Raw genomic sequence first — 25,999 nt, 5'->3', positions numbered from 1 at the left:
AAAATTTTTTTCATTCAATCAACATTTGCTGAGTACCTACAAATGTGTAACGCTGTATTTCCTGGTTGCTGAGAATAAAATGAAAAACAGTATAGAAGTAGACCCTGCCTCGGTGGAGCTTACATTCTAGTACAAGCTCATAAATATTGTGTTCCCTGATTTTTGCCTGCTTAAGAAAGTTGCGTCTATTCTAAATTACAGCCTGAAAGAATATAAAATTGTCATAACTTGGGGACACTAGTTTCTGGCATTGAGTTTACTGGGGAGGGAAGTCTGAAGTCAGTCTTTATTTTTACTTCTCATATTTGAGTCAATTTAAAGATCTGCATAACCTATAAATATTCTTTATGCTTAAAGTAACGTAACTTCTTTACGGTACGCTTTCGTACTAAACTCTCTGCCAGTTTTTCTTGAATTACTATCTTTTCAGTCTTTTCAATCTTTTCCATCTTTTCAATCTTGGATTGAAGTCTTTATTTCATGCAACTTTTATAAATTTTTTTTTCAAAATTGCTTCTTTTGTTTGTTTCATAAGCAACAATTATACATACATTGGATCCTCTGTTTTGTGTGTATATAATCTGTTCTTCATTGATTTTTATATCTTAGTACTTTTTCATTTTGTTTTCTGTGATTTCCTCAAGCCTCTAAACCATGTTGATAACTCTGATTTCTACATTTTCTCTGTTTTACGTTGTTGCTACAAAGCAACTTATATATGTAATTGCTTTATTTTCTCCTCTGTTTTGCCTTTATGTGTTCTGCTAGTTTGTTTCTAAACTTATATCCTTCACTACCATGTTAAAAAGCCTCCCAGTTGTTCTTTGTACATTCGCTCACCTCCCACCTTCCCACCCCCCAAGTCCTAACCACAAAGCACTTAGAAGGAGCTTTTAAAAATGCAAATAAGATCTTTCACTCCCCTTTTAACAGCCTCTGGTGGCTTCCCTTATCACTTAGAATGAATTCTCAAGTCCTTACCATGACTTATGAGGCCTATTATAGGCTCCTGCCTACAAATTATTTGAAAATTTTCTTATATTATTTGACTCTTTGCTTTATCTTCTCAATTTGTGAGCTGCTTTAGGAAAATGACTGTTCCCTACCTACAGTATGCCAATAGCACCTTGCATTTAGTAGGTGCTCAACAAATACTGCTTAGAAATAGTTACACTAACCTTTTGAAGTATTAGAATATCATACTCTGTGTCATCCTTGACAAAAGAATATAGAATACCCCTAGTATAAGCCAATGAAGAACTTGAAAAGTATCAACACTTTAGATTCCTTGACATAGTGAAAAAGTATGGTCCATGAATTCAGACTGTGTTTGGACCCTATCTTTGCTGATGTTGACTGAATGACCTCATGACTTATTACATCATTTAACTTCACTGAACCTCAGTTCTTTAAATATCTGTAAAATAGTCATAAAACCATATCAACCCTGTGGGATTTTTGTGAGACTTAAAGGAGGTAATGGTACATGGAAAATAGTAGGTTATTTGTAAAAGGGTCAATAAAATGGCACTTTTGTAGAGGCAAGTTTCCAAAGTCATCCCCCTAATGCAAGAGTCAAGTTTGTTCAAAAACATCCCTGAAAAACCCCTTAAATCACCCATGAGAGATAGTATACATAGTTTTTGTAAACTCTGTAGAAAATAATATATATAACATATAAAGAATAATGTGAAATACAAAGCTATACAAAAAAATCTGAATGGCCATTTCTGAAAATAGACTTCGTTAAACCTTAGTAGCTCATTCAACATATCAAGATGCTAGGAGATGAGATCCACACAATCTGTCTGAGGAAATTGCAGATTGACTCCCCCCATCTCATATTTATGTGGGGGCTTCTAACCATTGAGTGGAATGCACTTGCCACAGTCAACATTATTTAAATTTGTTTCCTTCTTTCATTTTTCTGTTTTATGCTAAGCATATATAGTTGAACCCACATATTAATGCATACGTGATGCAATTCAGTCTGTAATTATTATTCCTAGGTTAGATGCAAAATGAGTTCTCAATAGAATGTGAAATAAGTAGAAGTCAGGTAGAGTGACTTGGTGTTCAACTACAGTGATTTTAAATGAACTGCATACTTGCCTTTTTTCCCTCTGTATGATTAGTTTTCCCTTCCTTTTAACTGTTAGCCTGAGAGATTTATGGTTTTTAAGCAGGTCTCCTGCTTTGGTTATTTGAGAAAATAATTCATATTCCTCCCTTCAGGAAGAAAAGAAAATTAATAGAGTTTATAGTCCTATGAGTCAGCCTCCAAGTCTATACACTTCATCTTTTCACCCTTCTTCCTGCTCCCTACCATTGTATAGGCTCACATTTTGCAAAACTAGGGGTCAAAGAAGAGATCAGGAATGAGTAAGGAAATAGATGGGATACAGAGGGAAACTTGAGGGAAACAGATGGGATTCAGAGTTCTAAAAGGACAAAGCATAATGCTAAGTGAAATAAGTCAGTCAGAGAAAGACAGATATCCTATGATTTCACTCATATGTGGAATTCAAGAAACAAAACAGATGAACATGGAGTAGGGAAGGAAAAATAAAATAGGGAGAGAGAGGCAAACCATAAGAGATTATTAACAATAGAGAACAAACTGAGGGTTGATGGAAGGAAGGAGGTGGGGGATGGGCTAAATGGGTGATGGGCACTAAGGAGGCACTTGCTATAATGAGCACTGGGTGTTATATGTAAGTGATGAATCACTAAATTCTCCTGAAACCAGTGCTACAGTATATGTTAACTAACTTGAGTTTAAATAAAAATAAAAAATAATAAATCAATAAATGACAAAACGTAGTGCTGGTGCCTGTGGAGAGAAAATTCAACCATTTATATGGAGAATATGAAAAGAGGAAGTGAATATGTGGAAAAACATGTCAGGGTCTTAGTGAATAATAATTTAAATGTGTTAGAACCAGACCAGGCATAAGTCATCCAGAATAGCATATTGTTCTAGAAGAAGTAATTATCAAGTTTTATTCAGGATAAACTTTTATTCTAATACACTTTAACAGTATAGTCTTAGAAAGTGTGTGATTGCTATGGAAATGTCACAACTTGTAAGATTATTAGGGAATGGGGGGAAATTAGAGAATTAGAGAAAAGTGTTCATTGCCTGAAAAAGATTGAAAGGCAGTAATAGTGACCAGTTGTGTTTCAGTCTTCTTGAAACAGAGACTGTTAGAAGTCTAAATTATAATACGAGGAGCTTTAGTCAGGAATTGATTCCAAGAAGGCTAGGAAATAGTGCTAGGTTAAAGGAGGAAGCTAGAAAATTCATTCTTTTCTATGGGACTCTTAAAATATCAGATTTTCCAGTGGACTGAGTACATACATGGCATGAGTAAGGTGGGGGTAGGGGAGTTCTATTAACTGGCATGGTCAGGATCTGGGAAGACTTAAGGAAAGAAGGGAGTAATTAGAAGTGGGGCATGGAGGTGATTATGAACGTGATATGTTCACGGGAAGAGAAGAGCCTTCATTGGAGGGGTTTGACTCTTACATTCTTCCTACTTTGTCCTCCCCACTGTTTGTTCCCTTTTCTCCTTTCTAATAGTGTTGAGCACTTGGTTTGAAAGCGTAATTGAAATAGAACTAGAAGAACTCACTGGAATCCACGGTCACACTCCTCAACAGATGGAATTAACTTTTGGTGGTAAGGAGAGGAGAAAGGCCCAGACATCCAGGGAGAAGCAAAAGACCAGGTGGCCCTGGAAAGACACAGAGACCAAAAGACAATGATAGTCCCCAGGTCCCTCACAGCTTGCCATGTCCCTGTTCTATTTCACACACTCCATTTTCAGTCCTGATAATCTCCCAGATTTTTCTGTCCTACAATAATCCTTTCGTTTTTTGTCTTTTAGGAGTTTTTTTTAAAGTAAGTTTGAGGAGGTTTCTGTTTCTTGACATCTAAACTGTCCAGACTAGATGATTACCTGCCCCTGACTGCTGCTCCCACTTTCTTCTCTTTCCCCCTTCCTGTTTTGGAGGCTTGCCATGCTTTTTCTCTTTGAAGTCCTGTGTGCTGCTGCTTTTCTCAGATACCCTCTTCTCTTTCTCGTTCCCCCCCCCTTCACCTCTGTTCTTTGCCTAGTCATGCTCTCTCTCCTTGGAACTAGCAAAACTTCTCCTCTAGAGATAACCTATTCCCTCACCCACTTCATGTAATAGTTTTACTTGCCAGAAATATTATATTTCAAATTCAGCCCTGACACTGGGGAAATGGAAGATTTAAGGTATCTTCCACCGTGCTGCCAAACTACAGGACACTACCTTGTCTTCTCCACTTTCCTAACTCATTCACCCATCTTCATTATATGGAAAAATCCAAATAGCCAGAATCCATAATTCATTAATTTCACACACACACACACACACACACACACACACACACACACACAATTTCCCATTCCTGTATTTCACTTTTAAAAGGAAAGGATAAATCTGGAAGAGAACTTAGGAAATCATATTCAGGTTAAAAACAGTCAATAGTATAGAAGATATTTTGACATTTGTTTATTTGGGAAAAAAAAAAGACCTGGGAATTTTAATTGAACTCGCAATATAGACTATGACAGAGGTAAATCAGTTTTAAGCTACATAAGTAAAAACACATGTCTTGCATAGGAGAATGCAGGTCCCTCTATGTTTCGAACTGGTAGATGTGTTCAGTAAAGAAAAGCATCAGTAGATGTGAAGCAGCACTGACCCTTGGTGGGATATGAAGATTGGAGGCTGCGTCTTGGTATAATTTGCCTAATGAGGAATGGGGTGGGTTGAGAGCTGTCCTCAAATATCTTAAGTGCTTTTGCATAATGAAGGGAGTGGACTGGCTCTCTGGTCACCTGGGGAACTAACAGGCAGACAGTTCAAAAAAGCAGATCTGGGCTTATAGGAATGAGGAAATCGTGCTCATTAGAGCCGCTTTAGTTTTCCCAGGAAGAATCTGGTGCAGACAGAAGAATCCTAAGAATCCTGCCAGGACATTAGACCTAAGGATTTTGCTACTTTTTCTTTTACAGTCCAAAATTAATGCATGGTTACAGCAACAAGTCAAATAATACAAAATTGTGGACCCACATCTCAATGTAATTCGTGTTACTAGTTTGGTGTGTGTCTTTCCATACCTTTCTCTTTGCCCACACAAACACGTACTAGCATTAATAGATGGATATGATTTTGTTTTTACAAAATTGAGACCATATTATGTACATTACTCTGCTCAGTAGTATTAGCGCCCTTTCAGGTCAATTCATCTTCTTTGAAATAGCTACAGATATTTTAAAGTACAGGTGTACTATAACTTATTAAATCATCCCCCCATTGGTAGACATTTGGGTTATTTCCACATTTTGCTAGAGTGCAATTATAACTAACAATGCTGCAGTAAATGTTCTCCAACAGGTACTATCACAAACTAATGTTTTGTATTTGTAGAATAGTTTCCATTAAAGTGGGATTTGCTACATCAAAAGGTGTGTATGTTATTTTGTTTTAATAGCCTCTTCCGAATCACCTTCTGAAAATCTTTTTGTCATTCATAATCCCACCAGCAAGTCCATGTCTTCATATCATTTCCAGGATAAGGTGTTAGTAGTCATTATCATTTTTGCCTATTCACATAGAGGTACTGCTGACAAGGGAGCATAGTGTAGTCGTTAAGGTTGAGGATGCTCTCAGCGTCTCAACTATAGCACACACAACCTGTGCAACTTTAAGCTACGACACATAGCTGCTTCATGCCTCTGTTATCCTCATTTGTAACGAGATATGACATGAATACCTACCTCATAAAATTGTTATGAGTATTAAATGAATTAATAGTTATAAAGACTTAGAACACTGACAGGCATATAGTAAAATTTTTATAAGTAAAAATTAAAGATTAATAAGATTAATCTTCTATAAGATTGAAGATTTGCAAATTTAACTTGCATCTCCTTGACTACTAATAAGGTTGGGCATATTTCTACATATTTCTTGATCGTTTGGTTTTCCTTTTCTCTGTTTTCTGTTTCTATCCTTTGCCAATAGGTTTACTGAGTTGTCTTTTTATGAATTTTTAGTAACTCTTTGTAGATTTTGAATAGTAACCTTTTTCCTGTCATTTGTATCTTCCATAAATGATTTCCTTTTTATTTGTGTATTTTAAAAATCAGAGTGGTTTTAAGTTAACACAAAAACCTCAGTCTACCCAAAACTATAAAACTGATTTTAAACTCATATAATCTCATACCCTGAAATACATCCACTATTACAAGTTTGTTGTATGGAAACTCTTCCATCTACCCCCCTCAGATTCATTGGCTGTCAGCCTTGGCTCTACCTATTGGTCATCTAGGGGACTTTTAAAACCCAGTACTTGAGTTCCACTTCACAGGCGTTCTGACTTAACAGCTCAGTGGTCAGACCCAGACATCAGTTTTTAATAAGAGACCTCATTTGATTCTGATGTGCAGCCAGTAATGAGAACTACAGGATGCAATTCTGAAAGGTGATTCAGAAGCCAATTTGTTACTAAATTATAGTGTCCTTAGTAATCACTACCGCCATCTGTTGGCAGGAGGCAGAACTGACACCAGTTAGCTACTTTGTATAGCTTTGTCCATATCTATGAAAGGCCATGTTTCAAAGTTCTTTGTACACTTCTACATCTTTTTAGTGTCATGAATTCTCAGATGTAATTTTGAACTCTAAGATTCTTGAAGCAAATATCAAATTTATATTTATCTTCTGGGTTCTGTATATTCTGCATTAATAAATGACAGGTATGTTGATCCTTGGTCATTGAAGTTTCCATATTTATGCTAATCATGGATAGGAGAAACTGTGTGGACACATTTTAGAAATACTTTTATCAATAGCAGTTGAAAAACAAAACAAAAACAATTTTGGGATTAATCCTTCCCAAACTAACCAAGAAATTAAACCACTGCCTCTCCCCATCCCATTCTCTTCCCCACCTATAGGTGTTAATTGAAATTTTCCCCTACTGGGATATTTTAAGATGTCTCCTTTCTTCCTGTGGAATTACACAATGTGAAACATCAAGGGAAATAACAGGAAAGGCAGTGAACAGGGAAACATGCTTTGAGAAATAGCAATGTTGGCAGAAAATGGAAGTGTCTGGGAGGAAAAAAAGTAAGATAAAACTGGCAGAATTACAGGCTGCTGCATGGACTGGTAATTAGATAGTGAGTTTATCTTCTGAGAGAAAGATATTTTTCGTGTCTTTTCCATAGAGAGGCCAAAAGAAGTCAAAGACACCAAGAGCATGAAATTGTTCATCTGCCATAAAAACCATCTTTGATGCATTGGATTTAAAAAATATATAATAATTCCTCAGGCAGTTTTTATGGATTGTGTGTTGTTCTTATAGCTGGCGGTAGAAGATAAGTCTTGCATGTGTATAAAAGTATTTATATATAAAATATATATGTGTGTATGTATATATATGAGTGTATATCTATGAGTGTGTGTGTGTATACATACATACATATACTCTTTAATTCTAAACCTCTCTATGAACAGGAATTCTTTGCTGCCTATTGTGCACATTAACACTGGGTTAATTTTCTCTATCCTAAATTTAGACATTGTGTCTGAAGGATTTCCTTAGGAGCTTGGTTTCTCATCCTCAGAACTGTTGATATTTTGGGCCAGATCATTATTTCTTGCTGGGGACTAGTCTGTACCTTGTAGGGCAGTTAGCATCATTCTTGGCCTCTGCCCACTAGATGCTGGTAGCATACACCCAGTCGCGACAACCAAAAATATCTCCAGACTTGTTAAAAGGCAAAATTCTCCCCAGTTAAGAACCACTGATTTAGAGGATGCTATGCCCCTGCTTTTGGGAGGTGAGTTTTCACGTCCTTAAAAGCAGTTCACCTAATTCCCCAATCTACATTAGAGGCCCTATTTTTTTTTTTACTGAAGCAGTATTTTTTTCCTCTCTTGAAACAATATACATCTCTTTATAGCATTAGTGGCAGTTGGAACAATATATCTACCTTGAGACCTTAATGCCTTTTTTCTCTATTAGACTTTAAGTGCCACAAATAATCTGTTTTGTTCACTCTGTACACGTACAACCTAGAGCAGTGATTGGCACTTAATAAATGTTTGTCAAATGAAAGAACATAATTCTCAAATATTTAAGAACCTGAAGCACAAAGCCTGACTTGGTCCAAAGGGGTTTTTCCTCTAAGGCTTATTTCAATCTACATGACAAAGCCAGTAAAAGAAATCAGGGACATATTGAGGCTGTTGAAGGGTGTGATCGGGAAATCTAAAAATTATATTATTTGGATAGGATTCCCTGGGGTTTTTGGCAGATTGCTATTGAGTGGCAGTTTCATTCTGGAAACAACAACTCTGATATGTCACTGTTAGCCAGAGCCAACCCATCGCTCTTGCTTTTTGAACTCCATCCACCATTGGTCCATGGAGGAAACAAGTTTTTTGACCAGGGTGAGGCTTAATGCTTCATTAATTCTCTGAAAGAACATGCCTCAGGACCAGGAAAGATGTGCCTGTGGAAAATAAACCTCAGTGCAGACAGCACAAGAGACCTTTAAATGCTTCTTTTCATGTTTTTTTTTTTAAAATGGAATTAAGATGCATATTTTTTAAAATGAAAAATGACTGGCATTCTTCCCACTGAAAATGGGAAGTAATTTAATTTGTTAGTGGTTTATTTTATTTGACAGTCTTTGTACATACTCGATTTGGTTTGTTACACTGAATTACCCTTTAATAATGGGCACACATAATGCCAGACTCTGCCCCCCAGGTTGGTTTGATAATTGGATGAACGACCATATTGTTCCAAGGTTTTCATGACAATGTGGACAGAAGCTATTTGGAAAACTCCTAACCAGAAAAGCCTTAAGCTGTTTTTTTGTTTTTTTGTTTTTTTTCCGATGAAGTTAATTGCTACCCGGTGAACAGTCATTCCACTACCCAATTTTCCTGAGCAATGCTGAGTTCTGTAATCATGGCTGAATTCCCTGAGTGGATAGAAGGGATGCCTAAACCCCATAGCCAATAGAAAAAGTCTGAAAATCTTCCCCAGGCAATCTCTCAGAATGAACCATTTTCCACAAATGGAAGTTAATGGTAAAAATTCTAAGAATAGCAACCATAAAGGCAGAAGCGAGACTGCCAAGTTCAAGGGCAGCTTCACAGCTTAATAACTGTGCATCCTTGAGCAAGCATTATGGTCTCCTTTGCTTCAGCATCCATATCTGGGAAATGGGAACAGTATCAGTACCAACCTCTTAAGATCATTGTGAAGATTCAATAAATGCTATGCCTAAAGTGCTTAGCACAATTCTGGCCAAAGTAGGTTCTCTGTAATTTTTTTTTCTTATTAGATCGCATATATCAGGCACTGTGCTAAGTTTTCTCAACAACAACAAAAAAAGCTACTGAGAGAGTTGCTCTCTCTAACATCATGGAAGGGAGCACTGACAGGGCAAAAGGTAAAGTAACAAGCCGGAGGCCAGATGGCTAGAAAATGGCCCGCCCAAGATTCAAATCCAGTTTGGTTTTAAAAATTTTCTTACACCATGCAACTTCAGATTTTGTGTTTGTGTACCCCCCAGAAGTTTGAAAACTCATGTTCTTTTCTGAGCATTTCTAAATAGATGAGAAAGCATTTTCCACCGTAATGGTAAATAATTCCAAAAGATGATTTCAGGAGTATTTTGAACATAGGCAGTTTAAAATAAAACTTTTACATCACCTTTTTAATGCATCCCCTGGAATTTAAATACCATCTTAACTGAATACCCACCAATATCCATTAAAAGAGTATGTGAATTGAGGCCCCTGGGTGGCTCAGTCGGTTGAGCTTCCGACTTCCGCTCAGGTCATGATCTCACTGTCTGTGAGTTCGAGCCCACGTAGGGCTCTGTGCTGACAGCTCAGAGCCTGGAGCCTGCTTTGGATTCTGTGTCTCCCTCTATCTCTAACCCTCCCTTGCTCATGCTCTGTCTCTCTCTGTCTCAAAAATAAAATAAAACATTAAAAAAAAATTTTTTAATAAAAAGAAGTATGTGAACTTCTTAAAAAGTCAGAACTTTATATTCTTTTTCTTCTTGAAACATATATATTCATTTAACTCCCCCCAAATAAATGTTAAAAACTTTCTTTGATCATTTCTGAACAAAAATAGATTCCTAGCCCCACCCCATCTGTGTGTGACTGTAAGGGTTTAAAATTCTCGTGGATATAATCATTGCTAACATTATTACTAGAACACAGTTGACCTGAACAACATAAATATATAATTCTGACAAATAATGATTAAACATAAATAGTAAAACTTTATTAGAAATTCATATTGTATCGAGCTGGGGGTGGTGGCATTTGTGGGGCATTGATTAAAGGCATCATCCAATTACCCCTCCCAGAAGTGTTTATACCTTGGATAGTGCACCATCATAAGATTGAAGATGGGTTAATGAATGTCTTTTGTGTTTTTCTTTCACAAAGAGGAGAAGGAGAACTTAGGCTGTGGGAATCTCCTGGGATGATTTTGTTTCAGAAAGGAAAATATGTGGAGGCTAGTGATAGGGGAATGGTTGCCTTTTAAACTGTTGCATATAGTTCTTGGGAAGCCATTACATAACTCCTGTTTTTTGAAGATGGCCGCTCTGCCACAAAGCTGTGTTGCTTTGGAATAAGGATACTTACAGGAGGACCCAATGGCTCTCCCTTTTTGAAGATGACCTACTCTCTTCCTTGACAATGAAGTCTTGGTTGTCTGTAGCTATTGGCTTTATCCTTGACTTAAAATAGTTGTCATTGGAAAGTCACGAAGGATTTTTCATTAAGAAAGCCCAGAGAAGGGCATGGTGGCAATCTTCAAGTGATGCTGGAATTTGTAACTTCCTAGATTCTGCATTTTCTTAATTGTGTATTGCTTCTAGATGGGATAGTATAACCACCCTAGATCCTCCATTCAGCCTTATACCTAGAGCACCAAGGTCACGGTTTCCTTGCACCAAGGAGGAGGTAGACAGCTCTCATCTGTTTCTTTTCTATGTTAAACAGACATGGTTTCAGCTTCCCAAAAGGGCTTGTTAGGAACAAAAAGAAAGGGTAGGAAGTTGTGTGTTAATCTGTCTCCACTAAGCTTCCTAAGGAGCTTCCTCTGTGTGGTAAGTGCTTAGCATGTAATAAATGCTGAATACATGTCCTTTTTTAATGTTTTATTTTTTATTTGAGATAGAGAGAGAGAGAGCAGGGGAGGGGCAGAGAGATACAGAATCTGAAGCAGGCTGCAGGCTCAAGCTGTCAGCACAGAGCCCAATGCAAGGCTCAAACTCCCAAACCGTGAGATCATGACCTGAGCCAAAGTCAGATGCTTAACCAACTGAGCCCCCCAGGTGCCCCTCAATATGTGTTTATTGAAGGTTTTATCTGGGTCCAATATATGGTCATAACATTCCTACATGTACTTCTTAACTGATGATATGGAGACCTCCTAACCCATGATGTTAATATAGCCTATCAGTCCCAATATAAAGTAATCTTAACTATTGGGACAGAGGTGGAAGCATCTGTCACACATTGACAAGGAGATATGGATAAATCCAAGCATGGATTTAAATGGACAGAAATTTTTTCAAAAGGCTCCATAATGTCAATCATGTTAATTGTACTTAACAACCAAGGGTATTCAAATGTCGGTCTACCAAACTCAAACATATTTGACCCAAGGTTACTGAACAGCTGAAATCCATTCACATCCTTCTACATATGATCTTCTCTCCCTCTTTCTTCTCCATGACTCCATCTTCTTTCTGTTCTTTAGCTCCTATCAGGCCATCTCTTCTCTCTCAGCCTTGCCTTGAATCTGTCAACTTGCTGGGGCACTGGAGGTTGCCATGGTAAACACAGCTGTTGTTTTTTCTCTGTGAAGAGTCGGTGCATGAAGACACTTGAGTCCTCACCTCTAGCCTCTTCCCGCTGTGCATTTTCACAGATGTCGTTTCAAGTGGGGGCTTCAGGGGCTTCAGGATTCTGCACAGCTTTCCTTGTGTATCTCTGAGGGGGTGCTTTGTGACCAATGGCACCTGCTTAGGTGCTCTGGAAGATTGTGAAGAATCGCCTGCATGGTCACCAAATAAGCCAAGTGACAGCAACATTCGTTTTGTTAGTAAATGGCTTCTGGGAACTGAAAGATGATCTTGTATTTTCCAAGAGGAAAGGCAGGAAAGATAATTAGAAAATAGCCGGGGCAGGAAGACTGAAGGAAGGGTGGGGAGAGACCGAAGGAGTGGTGACAGACAGAGCAAGCAAGGGGTTGCTGAACCAGAAGGGAAGTCTGTATTGGACAGCTATCCCTGCTCCCTGAATCCTCCCTGTCCTCACAGTCACATCTGTCATCCAGTGCTCACTACTGAGCCAACATCTGCTGCTGTTCGCTTACAAACCACTGCAGCACAAAGATTCCTTGCTGTTCCTCCTATACTGTAAGCACAAGCCACTCTCAGGTGCTCCAACCTTTGTACTTGTTCTTCCCTCCTCCAGGAATGCTCTTCTCCAGACAGCCGCAAGGCTCCCTCCCTCACTGCATTCAGATCTCCCCTCAAAAGTCATTCCCTGAGAGACATCTTCCAGAATCACCCCACCTCAAGTAGAAGCCCATCCACTGTCTACCCCCTTACCCAGTTCAGGTTTTCTTCACGTCTGGTACAGAGTAGGGACTTCAGTATTTGTTGAGTGAATAAATCACGGACACCCTCCCCCAGAAACGCATGGAATCATACAGTTGTACACATGTTCTTTGCTCTCTTCCTCCTGAGCTTTTGCGTGTGCTGGTCCCTCTGACTAGAGCACCCCCCACTCTGCCTGATCGAGTCCTACAAACCCTTTGTGCCCTGCCTGCTTTCATAGCCCTCTCCTTTTGAGGTCTCTGTTGACCTCCCCAGGTGGACACATAACCCATTTGGCCAACACGGCCTGGGCAGTGCCCACCGACCTCCATCACAGCACAGATGCCCTGCACTGAAATGTCTCTTCACTTGTCTCTTTCCCACACACCCCAGTGGGCTCTTCCAGGGCCTACAATAGAGAGCCACCAAGGGCTTAGACTCCAGAATCAAGAGTGCCATGTGTGTGTACCAACTGTGTGACTTTACACAAATTACTTAACCTTTCTGCCCTCAGTCCCCTCATCTGTGCAAAAGGGATCATAATATCTACGAACATAAATCACAGGATATTGATGAGAATTCTCTGATGAATTGCTGGAGTGTTTATATTTTTCTTTTTTCTTTTTAATTAATTTATTGTCAAGCTAGCTAACAGTGTAGTCTTGTAATTGCTGAAGTGTTTAAAACATCCTAAGCTGTTAGCTGAGGAAGAGGATAGTGAGTGGAGGGTGTCCTGTTTGAGGTGGGCTGGGCATGGAGGGCCTCCCTCAGGGGAGATAACTGAACAGAGACCTCGCTGCTGAGAGAGAGGCAGTGGTGTGGTTCTCTAGGCTCCTTACATCCCACTAACATTACAGATGAGATCTATTTCTATAAGCTTTATGGCAGGTTAGACTCTGAGACCCCTCTCTTGGGACCTGAGATGTTATCATCTGATTTTCTAACATGATGCTGGTGGTCTTGCCCACTGGGCTAGTGTGTTCATCCTTTGGAATCAGGCTCAGCACGATGAGCTGTAACTGAATCAAGGTCCAGTAGGAATATGAGGCACCTGAGGGAGGGACATGACCAAAACCCAGCAGTGCACTGCAGAACCACCTTTGAGGGCCGAGGACTCTCTTCTCATTGCAGGCACAATGCAGCACTGGCCTTGTCTCACAGTTGATTCTAGCCTTGTCAACCACAGCCAACATTGCTCAGAAAAGAGGCTTTGAACTACAAACTAAAGGTCCTGGCTTGGTCCTGGGTTTTGTCCAATTCTGGTCCTGTCGTTTGGCAAGAAGGGGTCTCTGGTCCTGTGGAGAACAGTTCAGGAACATGGTATGGGGAAGGGGCAGAGGAAGCTCTGGGATGAGAGGTAGAAAGCTGGGTGACCATGGACAATGTACATCTGCTGATTTTAGGTACTGCCTGGGCCAGTCATTTTCAAACTTTCCTTATCCACAGAAATATTTATTTAAGCATGATATAAATGAGAATCCAAACGTACTACCAAGAGCAGTGAAGAGGGTAAAGCCTTGACAACCACAGCTTCCCATTAAATTCCCCATCCCCATCACACACACACACACACACACACACACACATACACACACGCACACGCACAGACACACACACACGATGGCCCTTCCAAGATTTATTGTTCCATGATTCAGTGTCACATCTCTATAGCACAGAGTCCTTCAAAAATATTAGGCTGAACCAGAGGCAATAACTGAGATTTGATGATTTTGGACCTGCAAAAATGGCAAGATCACATTTCACACTAATAGTTTCGTCTGCACCATTGTGCTCACTCAGGAACCAAATAGCCTCGGTTCAGCTCCTCACTGTACTGTATGTGTGCCATTGGACAGGATACTTCACCTCCTTGATCCTCCCCTGTAAAATGGACAAGCAGAATAGTCTTCCCCAGTGCTCTGCCCAAAGAAGTCAGAAGGCTGAATGAAGCAGAGCCCTGGCGTTGGGGCTGGTGAGCTCTGACACAGTGCTTGGCCAATAGCACAGAAGCCCTCCATCAGTGTCTTACAGAGAAAGCCCTAATGAGGGCCTGTGGGCCCAACTCAGAGAACAGTGTCCTATTCTTCTCCCTGCCTGGCCTTGAAGGGAGTATGTAGCCAGTGCAGTTGGAAAACACAGTCCCAACAAGGCTGCCCAATCAGTCATCCCGTCCAGTTTGAACCAGACCCCCACTCTTCCTTCCTGTGAGGGGCATCACTAGGCAGTGGGCAGGTCTTGACCTGGACATGAGAATGGTGCTGGCATACCATGAATGACATTCCTCCCTCTGCCTTATCTAGGTAAGGCATTAGAGGCTCCCTCCCCAGATACCTACGCGGAGCCTTCCCTATTAAGTGGTACATCATGGAATATGTCAGCCTGAATTAGCAGGCAGGCCCATCACGTTAAGCTGACGCTCTGGGCTGGCAGTTCCCACTTTGTAATGCCTCTTGATCCTGGCCGTCACGCTCCCTCCCTGTCACCACAGCCACGGGAAGCCTCCGCCGCCGACAATGCACAGTAATGAAGGAGGCTCAGGGAAGAGTTTAGGAGGAGCCACAGGAAGTCCTTGCAGATTCCATTTCTTCTGAGGCCCTGGGGAGCCCGCTTTGAGCTCTGCTACCTCTGGGAGGGGGCTGGTGGGGAGGCAGAGGAAGCGCAGGTAGCACTCAAAAGCTCCAGGTGGGGCGTTCCTTTATGACAGACTACAAAAGCATGGCATGTGTTTTTGGAAGTACACGGAATAGTCACTCCTATTCAAATACCAGGTACACCTACATCACCTAACTGAGGTTTGTAGAGGCAGCTCAACTACAAAACTCTGACTACTGCTACCGTTATTATTATCAGTAATAGTGTTGATTCCATAAATTCCCCTGGCAGCTTATTCGTGTCACTTACAGAGCATTTATTACTTCCTGCCACGTATGATATTTGCATGTGGTGTGATACATTGGAAGGAGCACTAGGTTTGCAGTCAGGTAGGCTCTGGTATTAAATTCTGACAATGCCCCATAGCTCATAGCTGGGCAACCCTGGGCCACTGACTTAGCCTCTCTGAGCCTGAGCTTTCTCTTCGTATTAATACTCACACCACAACCTATTTCACAGAGCTGTTGAAAGAATTACCATAAATAACATCCGCAGAATGATTGACACAGAGGAGTAAATGCCCAATAAATACTTTCAGGTAGAGTTCCCAAGAACAGAGTCACTTTTTTTTATCCATTACAAAGTCTTAATTCAGATGCACCCTTAACTGGTGTTGGATGGTATATCACCTTCCTTTCCAAAATTTACCTCATTTGCCCTCTAACTTGTTCTCCCCTGTACATCAAGAATCATCTAATCAAACTTTATCATACCACAATCATTGGAAATCTTTTTAGTTCTGCCCATTTCTCTAAGGATAATGGCAAAAATTTGGGGGGTGGGGGCTTGCCTGTGACCTACCCTATCACTTCATCTCTTACCATGGTTCCCATCACTCTCTCTATCTTAACCACATTGATCTATTGACCCTTCATTTTGCTTTACCCCCACCCTAGGACCTTTGCACATGCTCTTGTCCCTGACTGGAACATTCTTTCCTCCCCTCCTGGCCTAGTAAACCTGTTCTCATCCTTCACAGTCATCCATCCAATACTTCTTCAGCAACAGCTCTCCAGGCCTCCCTGACCATGTTAAATTCCCTTTGGCATGATATCATCTATGTGGGGGCACTTACGACATTTTGTTGTGACATGACTTCCTATATCCCTCCTCCGTCTAGCCCTGCTCTATGAAGGCAGGAAATGTCTGGTTTGGTTCACTGGTTGGGTTCTCTAGGACATTGTATGGAGCCCAGTAGATGTTGCTCAAAGAACAAGAAGGCAGGTGAACCAGAGGGCATGTTATCTCCACAGATCCCAATGACCTTTCCTGATAACTAGGGCACAATGGGTGTTACTGGTTTTTCAAATAGTATGGCCCAGAGCTCAGGAGGGCCAAGTTAATAACCCATGGTCACACAGCCTTTCACTATGTGGTCAGTCTGTGATGAGAACCAAGGTCTTAGAGTTCTCTCCATTCCTGAGCTTATGCTCTAAAACCATCATCCATAATTGGCATAGAGGGCACATGAAGGCTTGCCTTCCCCTCCCTGTTCTGGTGTTCACAGGATCCCCACCACATCCTACATCCACATCTCAAGCCAACTCTGTCTTCCAGGGTGTCTAGCACCAGAGCTGTATAGGACTCTGAGTTCTCTGAATTGTTTATTTATTTAAATTATTTAATTTAAAATCTCCTTCAGAAGTGATCTGAACTCCCTTCAAGACTGAACTGGGATAACTATGTTTTGTCAAAGCTTATACCATTGAAGTGAGTACACTTCACAAAATGTAACCTTTGTTTCTGCCCTCTTCCCCTCACCCCTTGGGTTGAAACAAATTCAGAAGTTGAAGCCTTAATGAACTACCTGGTAGCAAATTAGTCAACAAGTTAGCTCAGCTGCAGGAGGTGACTTCCTCATAAAGGAAATTTTGGTCCTTTTTTTTTTCTTCTTTCTCTTAAAGGACAACATCTGTGTTGTGTGTTTGTTTTGTTTTGTTTTGTTTTTAGTCTGTCCCCGGCCAGGCATTGCTGTTCTCCCTCACCTTCTCAGGAACTAGTTCACCCAGGAGTTGTCAGAAATGCCCTTGAATTCACAGAGAGAGTCAGGGGGTGCGCCTGGGTGGCTCAGTCGGTTAGGCATCCAACTTGGACTCACGTCATGATCTCATCGTTTGTGGGTTTGGGCTCCGCGACATGCTCTGTGCTGACAGCTCGGAGCCTGGAGCCTGTTTCAAATTCTGTGTCTCCCTCTTTCTCTGCCCTTCCCCTGCTCATGCTTGCTTGTTCGCTCTCTCTCTCAAAAATAAATAAACATTAAAAAAAGAGAATCAGAAGAGTCTGGGTCTTCTTGTTCATATTTGCCTGGAAGACCTTCATGTGTGGGAAATGATTTAACTGCCTGATTCTTTGACCTGTGGAGAAGAAAACATTTTCTTACATATTCTTATTCACTCTTTCAACAAATAATCACTGAGGACCCTTTAGATATCAGTAAGCGGACCATATAGTTTATTGTCCAAATGAGGATAGTACCTGGTTGGTACACCAGGTAGTAAATATAAACCAAGATTTTCCCAGGTAAAACAAGTTGTCAATGAGTGCCATGTATGATCATGGCTGAATTTTAGAATTAACTGTTAGAATCTTGGGTGATTATATATTTTCACAAAATGCCCTTAAAGATTGGGGGAAAAAGCCAGGATGGGGTCTAGACCTCCAAAGCCATGAAGTATATATATGTAGGTCAAAGTTGAACTACATATTTCTAAAATTTTCCCACAACTTCCTTTTCAAAATACATTTCATGTTTAAAACAAACAAGCAGCTTGGAACAACAGCTCTGGAATCTAATGCCTGATCAGTAGCTTCTAAGCGCACTTTCTCTAAGATGAGGCCACCTAGAAGGTCCAGGGAAAATGCTTAGAATCTATAAAGTATGAAATTGCCCATGAAGGCTAAGTGATGATGACATCTTTTGAGAAAAAAGTAAAACTAAAAGTAGCAGAGGGAAAAATAAAATAAAAAAAAAACTAAAAGGAACTGAGGAAACAGGAATATGTGATTTATCAGTCTGCTTCTCTAACTTCAAGCTTTTTAAATGTGATTATGATTTTGTGTTGTGATGATGAAGGACATAAACATGCGGACGTTTTCCCTAGTGAAGAACTTTGGTTCTGAAGTGATTTGTTTCTCTTGCATCCCAGGTGCCTGTTCTGAGACCCATGGACCTGATGGTGGAGGCCACCCCACGAAGAGTATTCGCCAATGCACACACGTATCACATCAACTCCATATCAGTCAACAGCGACTATGAAACCTACATGTCAGCTGATGACCTGAGGATTAACCTTTGGAACTTTGAAATAACCAATCAAAGTTTTAGTATCCTTTCCTTGGGGTCAATAACCAGTTGGCTTGAATCATATGTATTCAGGTATGAGCAGGCTTGGGGGGAAATAGAAGAGAGAGGAGCAGTCATAACCACAGACTCCTAGCACTTGTGGAGAAAGAACTATGCTCTTTTAAATTACATTGGTGCCCATCTTTCATTGTAACAAAGTTAGAGAAGTATTGAATTACTAAAATAGTGGTCCAGGACTAGCTCTGGATAGGAAGTCTGAATCACTTCCTTTATGCAGAGGCATTTGTGTGTCGTGAATTAAAATCAGTTGTGACTGTATCAACTATAAGACCCTAGAATTCAGTTAAGATTCCTTTCTCTTGTTAAAGGATCTATAAATGGCCTGTATGGACAGCATGGACCACAGGTACACATGAGATGGTTTTCATCATATCATAATAGTGGAAATAATACTGGCTGCCACTTATTGCATTCCAAGCACTGCAATAGGAACTTTATGCATAGAATCTCATTGTTTAAAGTATTATTTATTTGTTTTGAGAGAGAAAACATGCGCAAGCAGGGAAGGAGCAGGGGGAGGGAGAGAGAGTGTCCCAAGCAGGATCAACACTGTCAGTGAAGAGCTCAATGCAGGGCTAGAATCCATGAACTGTGAGGTCATTACCTGAGCTGAAATCAAGAGTTAGACGCTCAACTAACTGAGCCACCCAAATGCCCCACATAGAATCTCATTTTGAGAAGTACACATATCATAATATTACAGCTTGATGAATTTTCACCCAACACACACCTGTGTAACCAGCATCCGGATCAAGAGACACCAAACTTTACTAGCAGTCCTCAAGTCCCCAACACACTTCCTTCTAGTCTGCATACACCGAAACCCTAATGTAAGGTTTCTTTCTTATATCAAAGAAACCCTAATGTAAGTATTAGTATCTCCTCTGTTAGCTAAAATCCACAGATATCAAGAAGATGTTGAATGAATGTCTGAGCCAACATTCTTACTCCGTTATGATGACCCGCTCTTTAATAATATGGATCGGTCATTTATTCACTACCTGCCCTGTGGTCTGTGCCACCACAAACCTGACTGTTCACTTCAATTTCCATTCCGTTCATGGTTTCTCAACCCAGGAAGCTGAGCAGCTGACCTAGGAGTCAGTATGGATTATTTTCTCTCCCTCACCAGCCTCCATGCCCCCAGCCCAATCTGTCTATGAGGGCTGCCAATGCTTCCTCTGAAATATATCTCTCATCAACTCATTTCTTTCCATTCTGCTCCTCCTACCCTATGGTGCTGTAGGCCATTATTCCTTCCTCTGTGTGACTGCAGCAATCTCCTGTTCAGTCTCCATTTTTTCTTGATCTCCTGCATACTTCATGTTCTCATAACAGAGTGGACCTTTCAGTATTTAATTTAGATATCATTCTCCCCCTGCTTAAAACAGTCTAGTAGCTTCCCAATGAATTTGGAATAAAATCCAAGTTCTTTACCTTGAACTGTAAGATTCTAAGTGAAATGGGCCCTGGCTCCCTCTTTGATATCCTATCATGTCACTCTCCCCGAAATCACTCTGATTCAGCCAACTAACCTCTTTTCTGTTCCTGGGTAACCTTGTTCTTATATCTCTTCTTTGTATTTGCTGTTCCCTCTTTCTGGAATACTCTGTCCCTGGAGTTTACTTGGCTAATTACAAGCCATCATTCAGACTTCCATCTAATGTCATCTCCTCAGAGGTCCTTTTCCAGTAACTTGCCAGTAGTCCCCAGTAGCCCTCTCTCCTTGTTATCTTCACAGCACTTATCACTATTTGAAATTGCTTTTTTACTTGTGTATTGGGGTTTCTCCATATTTGAGTATAAATTCTATGAGAGAAGGGACTTTGTATGATCCATTCCTGTAGCCAGTATCTAGAACATTCTCAGACACAGAAAATACCATTTTGGTTGGATAGGTCAAGTTTGAAGTGCGATAAGTCACTGAAGTGCAACTATCCAGTAGATAGTCGATGGTGAAATGTAACCAGGAAATCTCACTTTAAGAGTATGTTGGTTAAAGTAAAGCTCTGAAGGTTGTGATATAAATAGACCTCATAGTGGCTCAAACACATAAAAGATGACTTCTGTTATAATGGAGTCATTATGATGATCACCACCAGCAAGCATCCTTCTCCAATCAGTGAATCAGAGAATTAGGTCCTTCCACCCTGCAACTCCCCAGTGTCACCAGGCTTACTTGCAATCAGGACAGCAAAAGGAGAAGATCGTAGAGAACCACACATGGGAGACTCTTTTGAGCCAGGCCCTCAAATAGCATGAATTCCATTGGTTAGAATTCAGTCACATGGCTACCTCTAACTGCAAAGCAGGCTGGGAAACGTAATATAGCTATGCATGTAAAAAAAAAAAAAAAAAAAAAAGATTAACCTGGTTTGGTACACAGTTAGCTAGTCTAGTCTCCACCACAGAGGAGTGCTAGATACTTGCCCAAGGCTTTTTTTTTTAAGTTTTTATTTAAATGCCAGTTAGTTAACATACAGTGTAACATGAGTTTCAGGTGTATAATAGAGTGATTCATCACTTCCATACATCACCTGGTGCTCCTCACAACAAGTACACTCCTTAATCCCCATCACCCATTTTACCCCTCGCCCACCGCCCTCCCCTCTGGTAACCTTCAGTTTGTTCTCTGTAGTTAAGAGTCTGTTTCTTGGCTTGCCAAGGTTTTTTAAGGAAGGCAGCTTTAAGCAAGTAGTGGCAGTGATGGAGGCACTAAGACCTGACCCTCACGACCATGACTGGCATCTCTTGTCGTTCACAGAGTAGATTCTACATACTGTCTGAGCCTCTGACAACCTGCCTACAGATTGTGCATAGAAGTGTGGCTGCTAATAGAATGAATGTGGGTGGTGGTTCCCTTTCTCCTTTTACATCTTTTCCAAGAGCCAGAAATCTGCTCAGACTTAGCTGCTGTCACTCTGAGTGCCGGCTGTCCCCAGTCTAGATGACATGTTTTCTGGATTTGCCCCTAGGCCTTCAAGAGGGAGGGGGGGTTTCTTTAGGCAATTTGGGAGACAGATGCCTGGGGGAGAATGCAAAGGGGAAATATTAATAGCACAATTTAGGTTATATTCTGCAGATGTGTGACAGCCTGCCAGATGCTGGCATACAAATGAGACTGTGCCATTCACCCTTAAAACAGCCATATGTAAAATAATTATTGTCATCATGAGGATGATGATCACTGATATCTATATAGTTCTTTTCAACCAAACCGCCTTAAGCACTAAGCTGACTGTACAAACTGGGCCCCTTTTGCCTCTCGTCACTGAAGTGAAGCCACCTCTGGGGTAGGAAGCGGCCATCTTTCAAAACACCCTCAGAAAAAACACCAACCACCAGGCAGGTCTTTTTGAATCATACATTGTTTACTACCATTTCTATAATGCCATTTATCCACTAAGAAGGCTGTCAAACATGGCTCAGGATAGAATAATGTGGGGTTCCCAAAGCGTGGTATGAGTACCACTGGGGTGGTAGGAACACTACGTGGACTTTTTTCATTTTTATGGTTAGGTATTTACAGTCATGAATACTAGAAAATACAGCTATCATATCAGTCTGATGACTTCATACATACTGAAAACACTTAAATTACAAAGTAAGTTATATGTGAAGAAAAGTAGATAGTAAGACAAGTGGTCTTGCAGTCTTGTTTAAAAAATGAAGTCACAACTCCAGTGCCTGGCATTTTGTGTGACATTGGTCATTGGCATTATGGTTGAGAACACAGGCTTTGGAGTCTCAAAAGTCCTTGAACTTCTGAAAGTCCTAAAGCCTAAAGTTCACACTCAGCTCTACTGCTTACTGGCTGTGTAAGCTTTAATGTGGTTCTTAACTTATCCAAGCCTCTGTTTCATGATCTTGAGAGAGAAGCTTTATAAAAGAGGATTGTGAGAATTTTTTAAGGTGTTTTATATATATATATATTTTTTTTTATCCATATATACATATACACATATATATGGATAAAATTAGCCACATATATAAAACATTTATATTTTAATACGTATATGTGGATAAATTTTGTATATACAGTTGACTCTTGGATCATGGGTTTGGACTGCACAGGTCCACTTACATGCAGATTTTTTTTTTATAAATGCAATATAGTACTATAAATGTATTTTCTCTTATGATTTTCTCAATAATGTTTTCTTTTCTCTAGTTTACTTTATTGTAAGGATACAGTGTATAATATATATGGCATACAAAATATGTATTAATCAACTTATGTTATTGGTAAGGTCAACAGTAAGGTATTAATCATTAGGTTTTAAGGGAGTCAAAAGTTACATGTGGGTTTTTTATTGCATGGGAGTCAATGACCCTAGTCCCCACATTGTTCAAGGGTCAACTGTATATAAAGTATATTCGTGTGTGTGTGTGTATGTGTGTGTGTGTGTGTGTGTGTATAGAAAGAGAGATACACATATGCTTGTGTGTGTATACATATACACACATAAACACATATGCTTAGGCCAGTACCCTGCTAAATAAATTATAAACAGGCTTAAACAAGCATGATTATCATTAAAAAGATTAGGAAACTAGAAAAATTGAATGTTAGTATGGTGGATGCTAGTCTGCTAAATTTATTTCTGGGTCCTCTTCTTAGTTCTTGATGTCTCCTTTGGTTCTGCAGTTGGATGCTCTTCTCAAGATGTTGCTCTTTATACCCTAGTTACCACATATTTGAAGGATCTCTGAGGTCCAGGGTTTTGCATTTAATACCAAATCAGATTAAGGCATTCCTAGCCCCTTGACACCTGGTCTTGAGTCCTCTCCCTTCCTTCCATAGCTAGTCTGTCTTTGTCTTATGTAACAGGTGGTTACAGGTGGTTACCTTATGTAACAGGTGTATAAGTGGTCAAACTTTGGCCTTAATGGGTTAACTATTTCAGGACAATAATAACTCATTTCTAGATTAGTGATATTCTAGGGCAAGAAGCAGCCATAACTTTTCAAACTGTTTTCTGTGGTATACTTAGGATCCTTTGAACTCTCTTTCCAGGACTAAGAATGGGTTGACCTTGGCTCTTACCCTGTCCAATATAATAGCTATTAAATAGGCTCCTATCAAGTAAAAGTAAAGGTACAGCTCTTGACAACTGTATACTGAGTACCTATTCTGTTCCAGGCACTGCACTAAGCCATGGGGATACAAAAGTGAAAAGAAATTTTCTGCTTTCAGAATGACATTCATCAAATAATCACACTAATGAGCATATCATTACAAACAGAAGTAAGTCCTTTGAGGAAAGGAAATACAGTCCTGTGTATGCTTCTTTTTTGAACTCTGATACAGATTTCAGGGAATAAAAGGAGACTTTGCAGAGGAACTGATTACTGAGTTAAGATCTGAAAGAGGAAAAAAGGTGTGGAGAGATTGGTCTAGCATGTACAGAGGGCGTGTGACAGGAGGGAGTGTGGCAATGTTGGAGAAACTCTAAAAAGTCCATTGTGACTGAAGGCCAGAGAATGTGGTGGAGCATGATGCAAACAAGGCTAGAAAGGTTAGCCACATCTTATTCAAGTCTGGTCTCTGGTCATGAAACAGAGGATTTCTCTGATAGAGGACATCTGAACTCTAGAGGTACTTCATCATTGGCCTTGGTCTTAGCTCCCCTGTACAACAGCTTCATTTGTCAACTGAGCTGAGGCCCTTTGGAACTTATTCCCTGATGAGGGGACCATATAACCTCAATTCTTGGCTTCTGTCTCTTCATAGTACCATGGACAGCGGCCCTCCTTTTAATCTGGTGGGATTCTGCCAGGCAGACTTTGAAGGAAGCTGTGGGGCCTAATACAAGTTTGTCTCCCTTGTTGCTGCTGTGGCTTTCATTCACAAATGTACATATCAATCTGAGGCTGGCATTTAGTGTAAAAGGAGAGTATTCCATTGACACATCCAGAACATTGGTCCGTGTGTCCCAGGGCAGCCTCCTCCTCCCCATTAATAAATGCAGCCTTGGTAGGTTTTCCAAGTTTTCCAAGGCCTAGTGTTTTGCTTGACCCTCTGTGCCTGCCATACCTAAGACTTCTTGAGACAAGGTATTTATCTATGCACAGGGAAAGCCCTTTGGATCTCATGTTGTCATGGAAGAGGGCAAGAATGAAACTGCATACTTCTTGGGCTTTTTGAGCTTCCTCAGAGCAGTAGGTATAGCTTCATAATCAGGAGTGCTTAGTAGTTAGTAGTAGTTAGCTTAGTAGTTAGACTCCAGAGTCAGATTCACTGGATTGGAATCCAATTTTGTCTCATAAAATCTTTGTGACCTTAATAAGCTGCTTAACACCTCTCTGCCCCTTCATTGTCTCATCAGTTAATGGAGATAATAAATACCATCTATCTTATAAGGTTGTTGTGGGTATTAAAGGAAATAATCATGTAAATTTCTTAGCCAAGTGCCTGGCACAGAAAGAAGGCCTAATAAATAGTAGCTATTATATTTGAAACATTTCCCCAGCTCCTTGTTCTTCTAACCTTGTTGCTTGAATCCCATTCTCTCCTAAGAAAACCACAAGCTGAGGTGATTTACAGTATCTAGGCCTGGCATCTTGACCTATTACTGACCTACTGTGGATTTTCTGCATTTTAAAAAACTAGGCCTTGAGAAGGCTGCTAAGTCACAACAAATGAAAGTAATTTATTGAAATTTAATAACTTAAATTTATTGAGCATCTACCATGTGCATGAGAAATGCCAAGATGCATAAAACTCCATCCCTGATATTATGATTTTTGTAATCTGAAAGGGTAGATGTATCATGCAGAGTTCAATCAGAGAAGCAAAACTGTTGGGAGAGGTGTGTGTGTGTGTGTCTGTCTGTCTGTCTACAGGGGGGGGGGAGATAGAAGGGAGAGGGAGAGAGACTGACTTATTACAGTGAGTTAGCCTTGCAATTGTGTGACTGGCCAAGCAAGTCCAGGGTCTGTAAGGCAGTTAGGCAAGAATGAAAAATCACAAGGAAGCTGGAAGAACGTGAGCATGAGTTGAAGCTTGTCCACACATGGACAGTGAGGAGGGAGAACAACTGTGGACCCAGCAGCCTTTTGGAGCCTCTTCCTTTAGGAAAGTCAAAGCTTTCCTTTAAATGTCTTCCAAACTGATTAATTCAGGCTCACCCAGGATCATCTTCCTTCGATTAACTGAAAGTCGACTCATTGGGACCTTTAATCACATCTGCAGAACTTCTTACAGCACCTAGATTACAGTAGCACATAGATTAGTGTTTGATGGAATAAGTGGCAGAAGGTGTGTGTGTACTGCAGAGCAACTGCTTCT

At 40.4% G+C, this 25,999-nt stretch overlaps 1 protein-coding gene across 12 annotated transcripts in view; it reads left to right on the top strand.

Annotated features, from left to right (window-relative positions):
• The window catches only part of PPP2R2B (protein phosphatase 2 regulatory subunit Bbeta), a 316,334-nt gene that overhangs the window by 239,921 nt on the left and 50,414 nt on the right, over window positions 1-25,999 (top strand). For all 12 annotated transcript variants that reach the window (XM_049649425.1, XM_049649427.1, XM_049649434.1 and 9 more), the window contains one exon: window positions 18,491-18,668. In XM_049649425.1, coding sequence (XP_049505382.1) covers window positions 18,491-18,668 — 178 coding nt within the window. The remainder of the gene's footprint in view (window positions 1-18,490; window positions 18,669-25,999) is intronic.

This window comes from Panthera uncia (assembly GCF_023721935.1).
Source record: "Panthera uncia isolate 11264 chromosome A1 unlocalized genomic scaffold, Puncia_PCG_1.0 HiC_scaffold_17, whole genome shotgun sequence".
NCBI lineage: Eukaryota > Metazoa > Chordata > Mammalia > Carnivora > Felidae > Panthera > Panthera uncia.
Note: the sequence above shows the minus strand (reverse complement) of the source record. Positions and strands in the feature narration are given on the sequence as shown.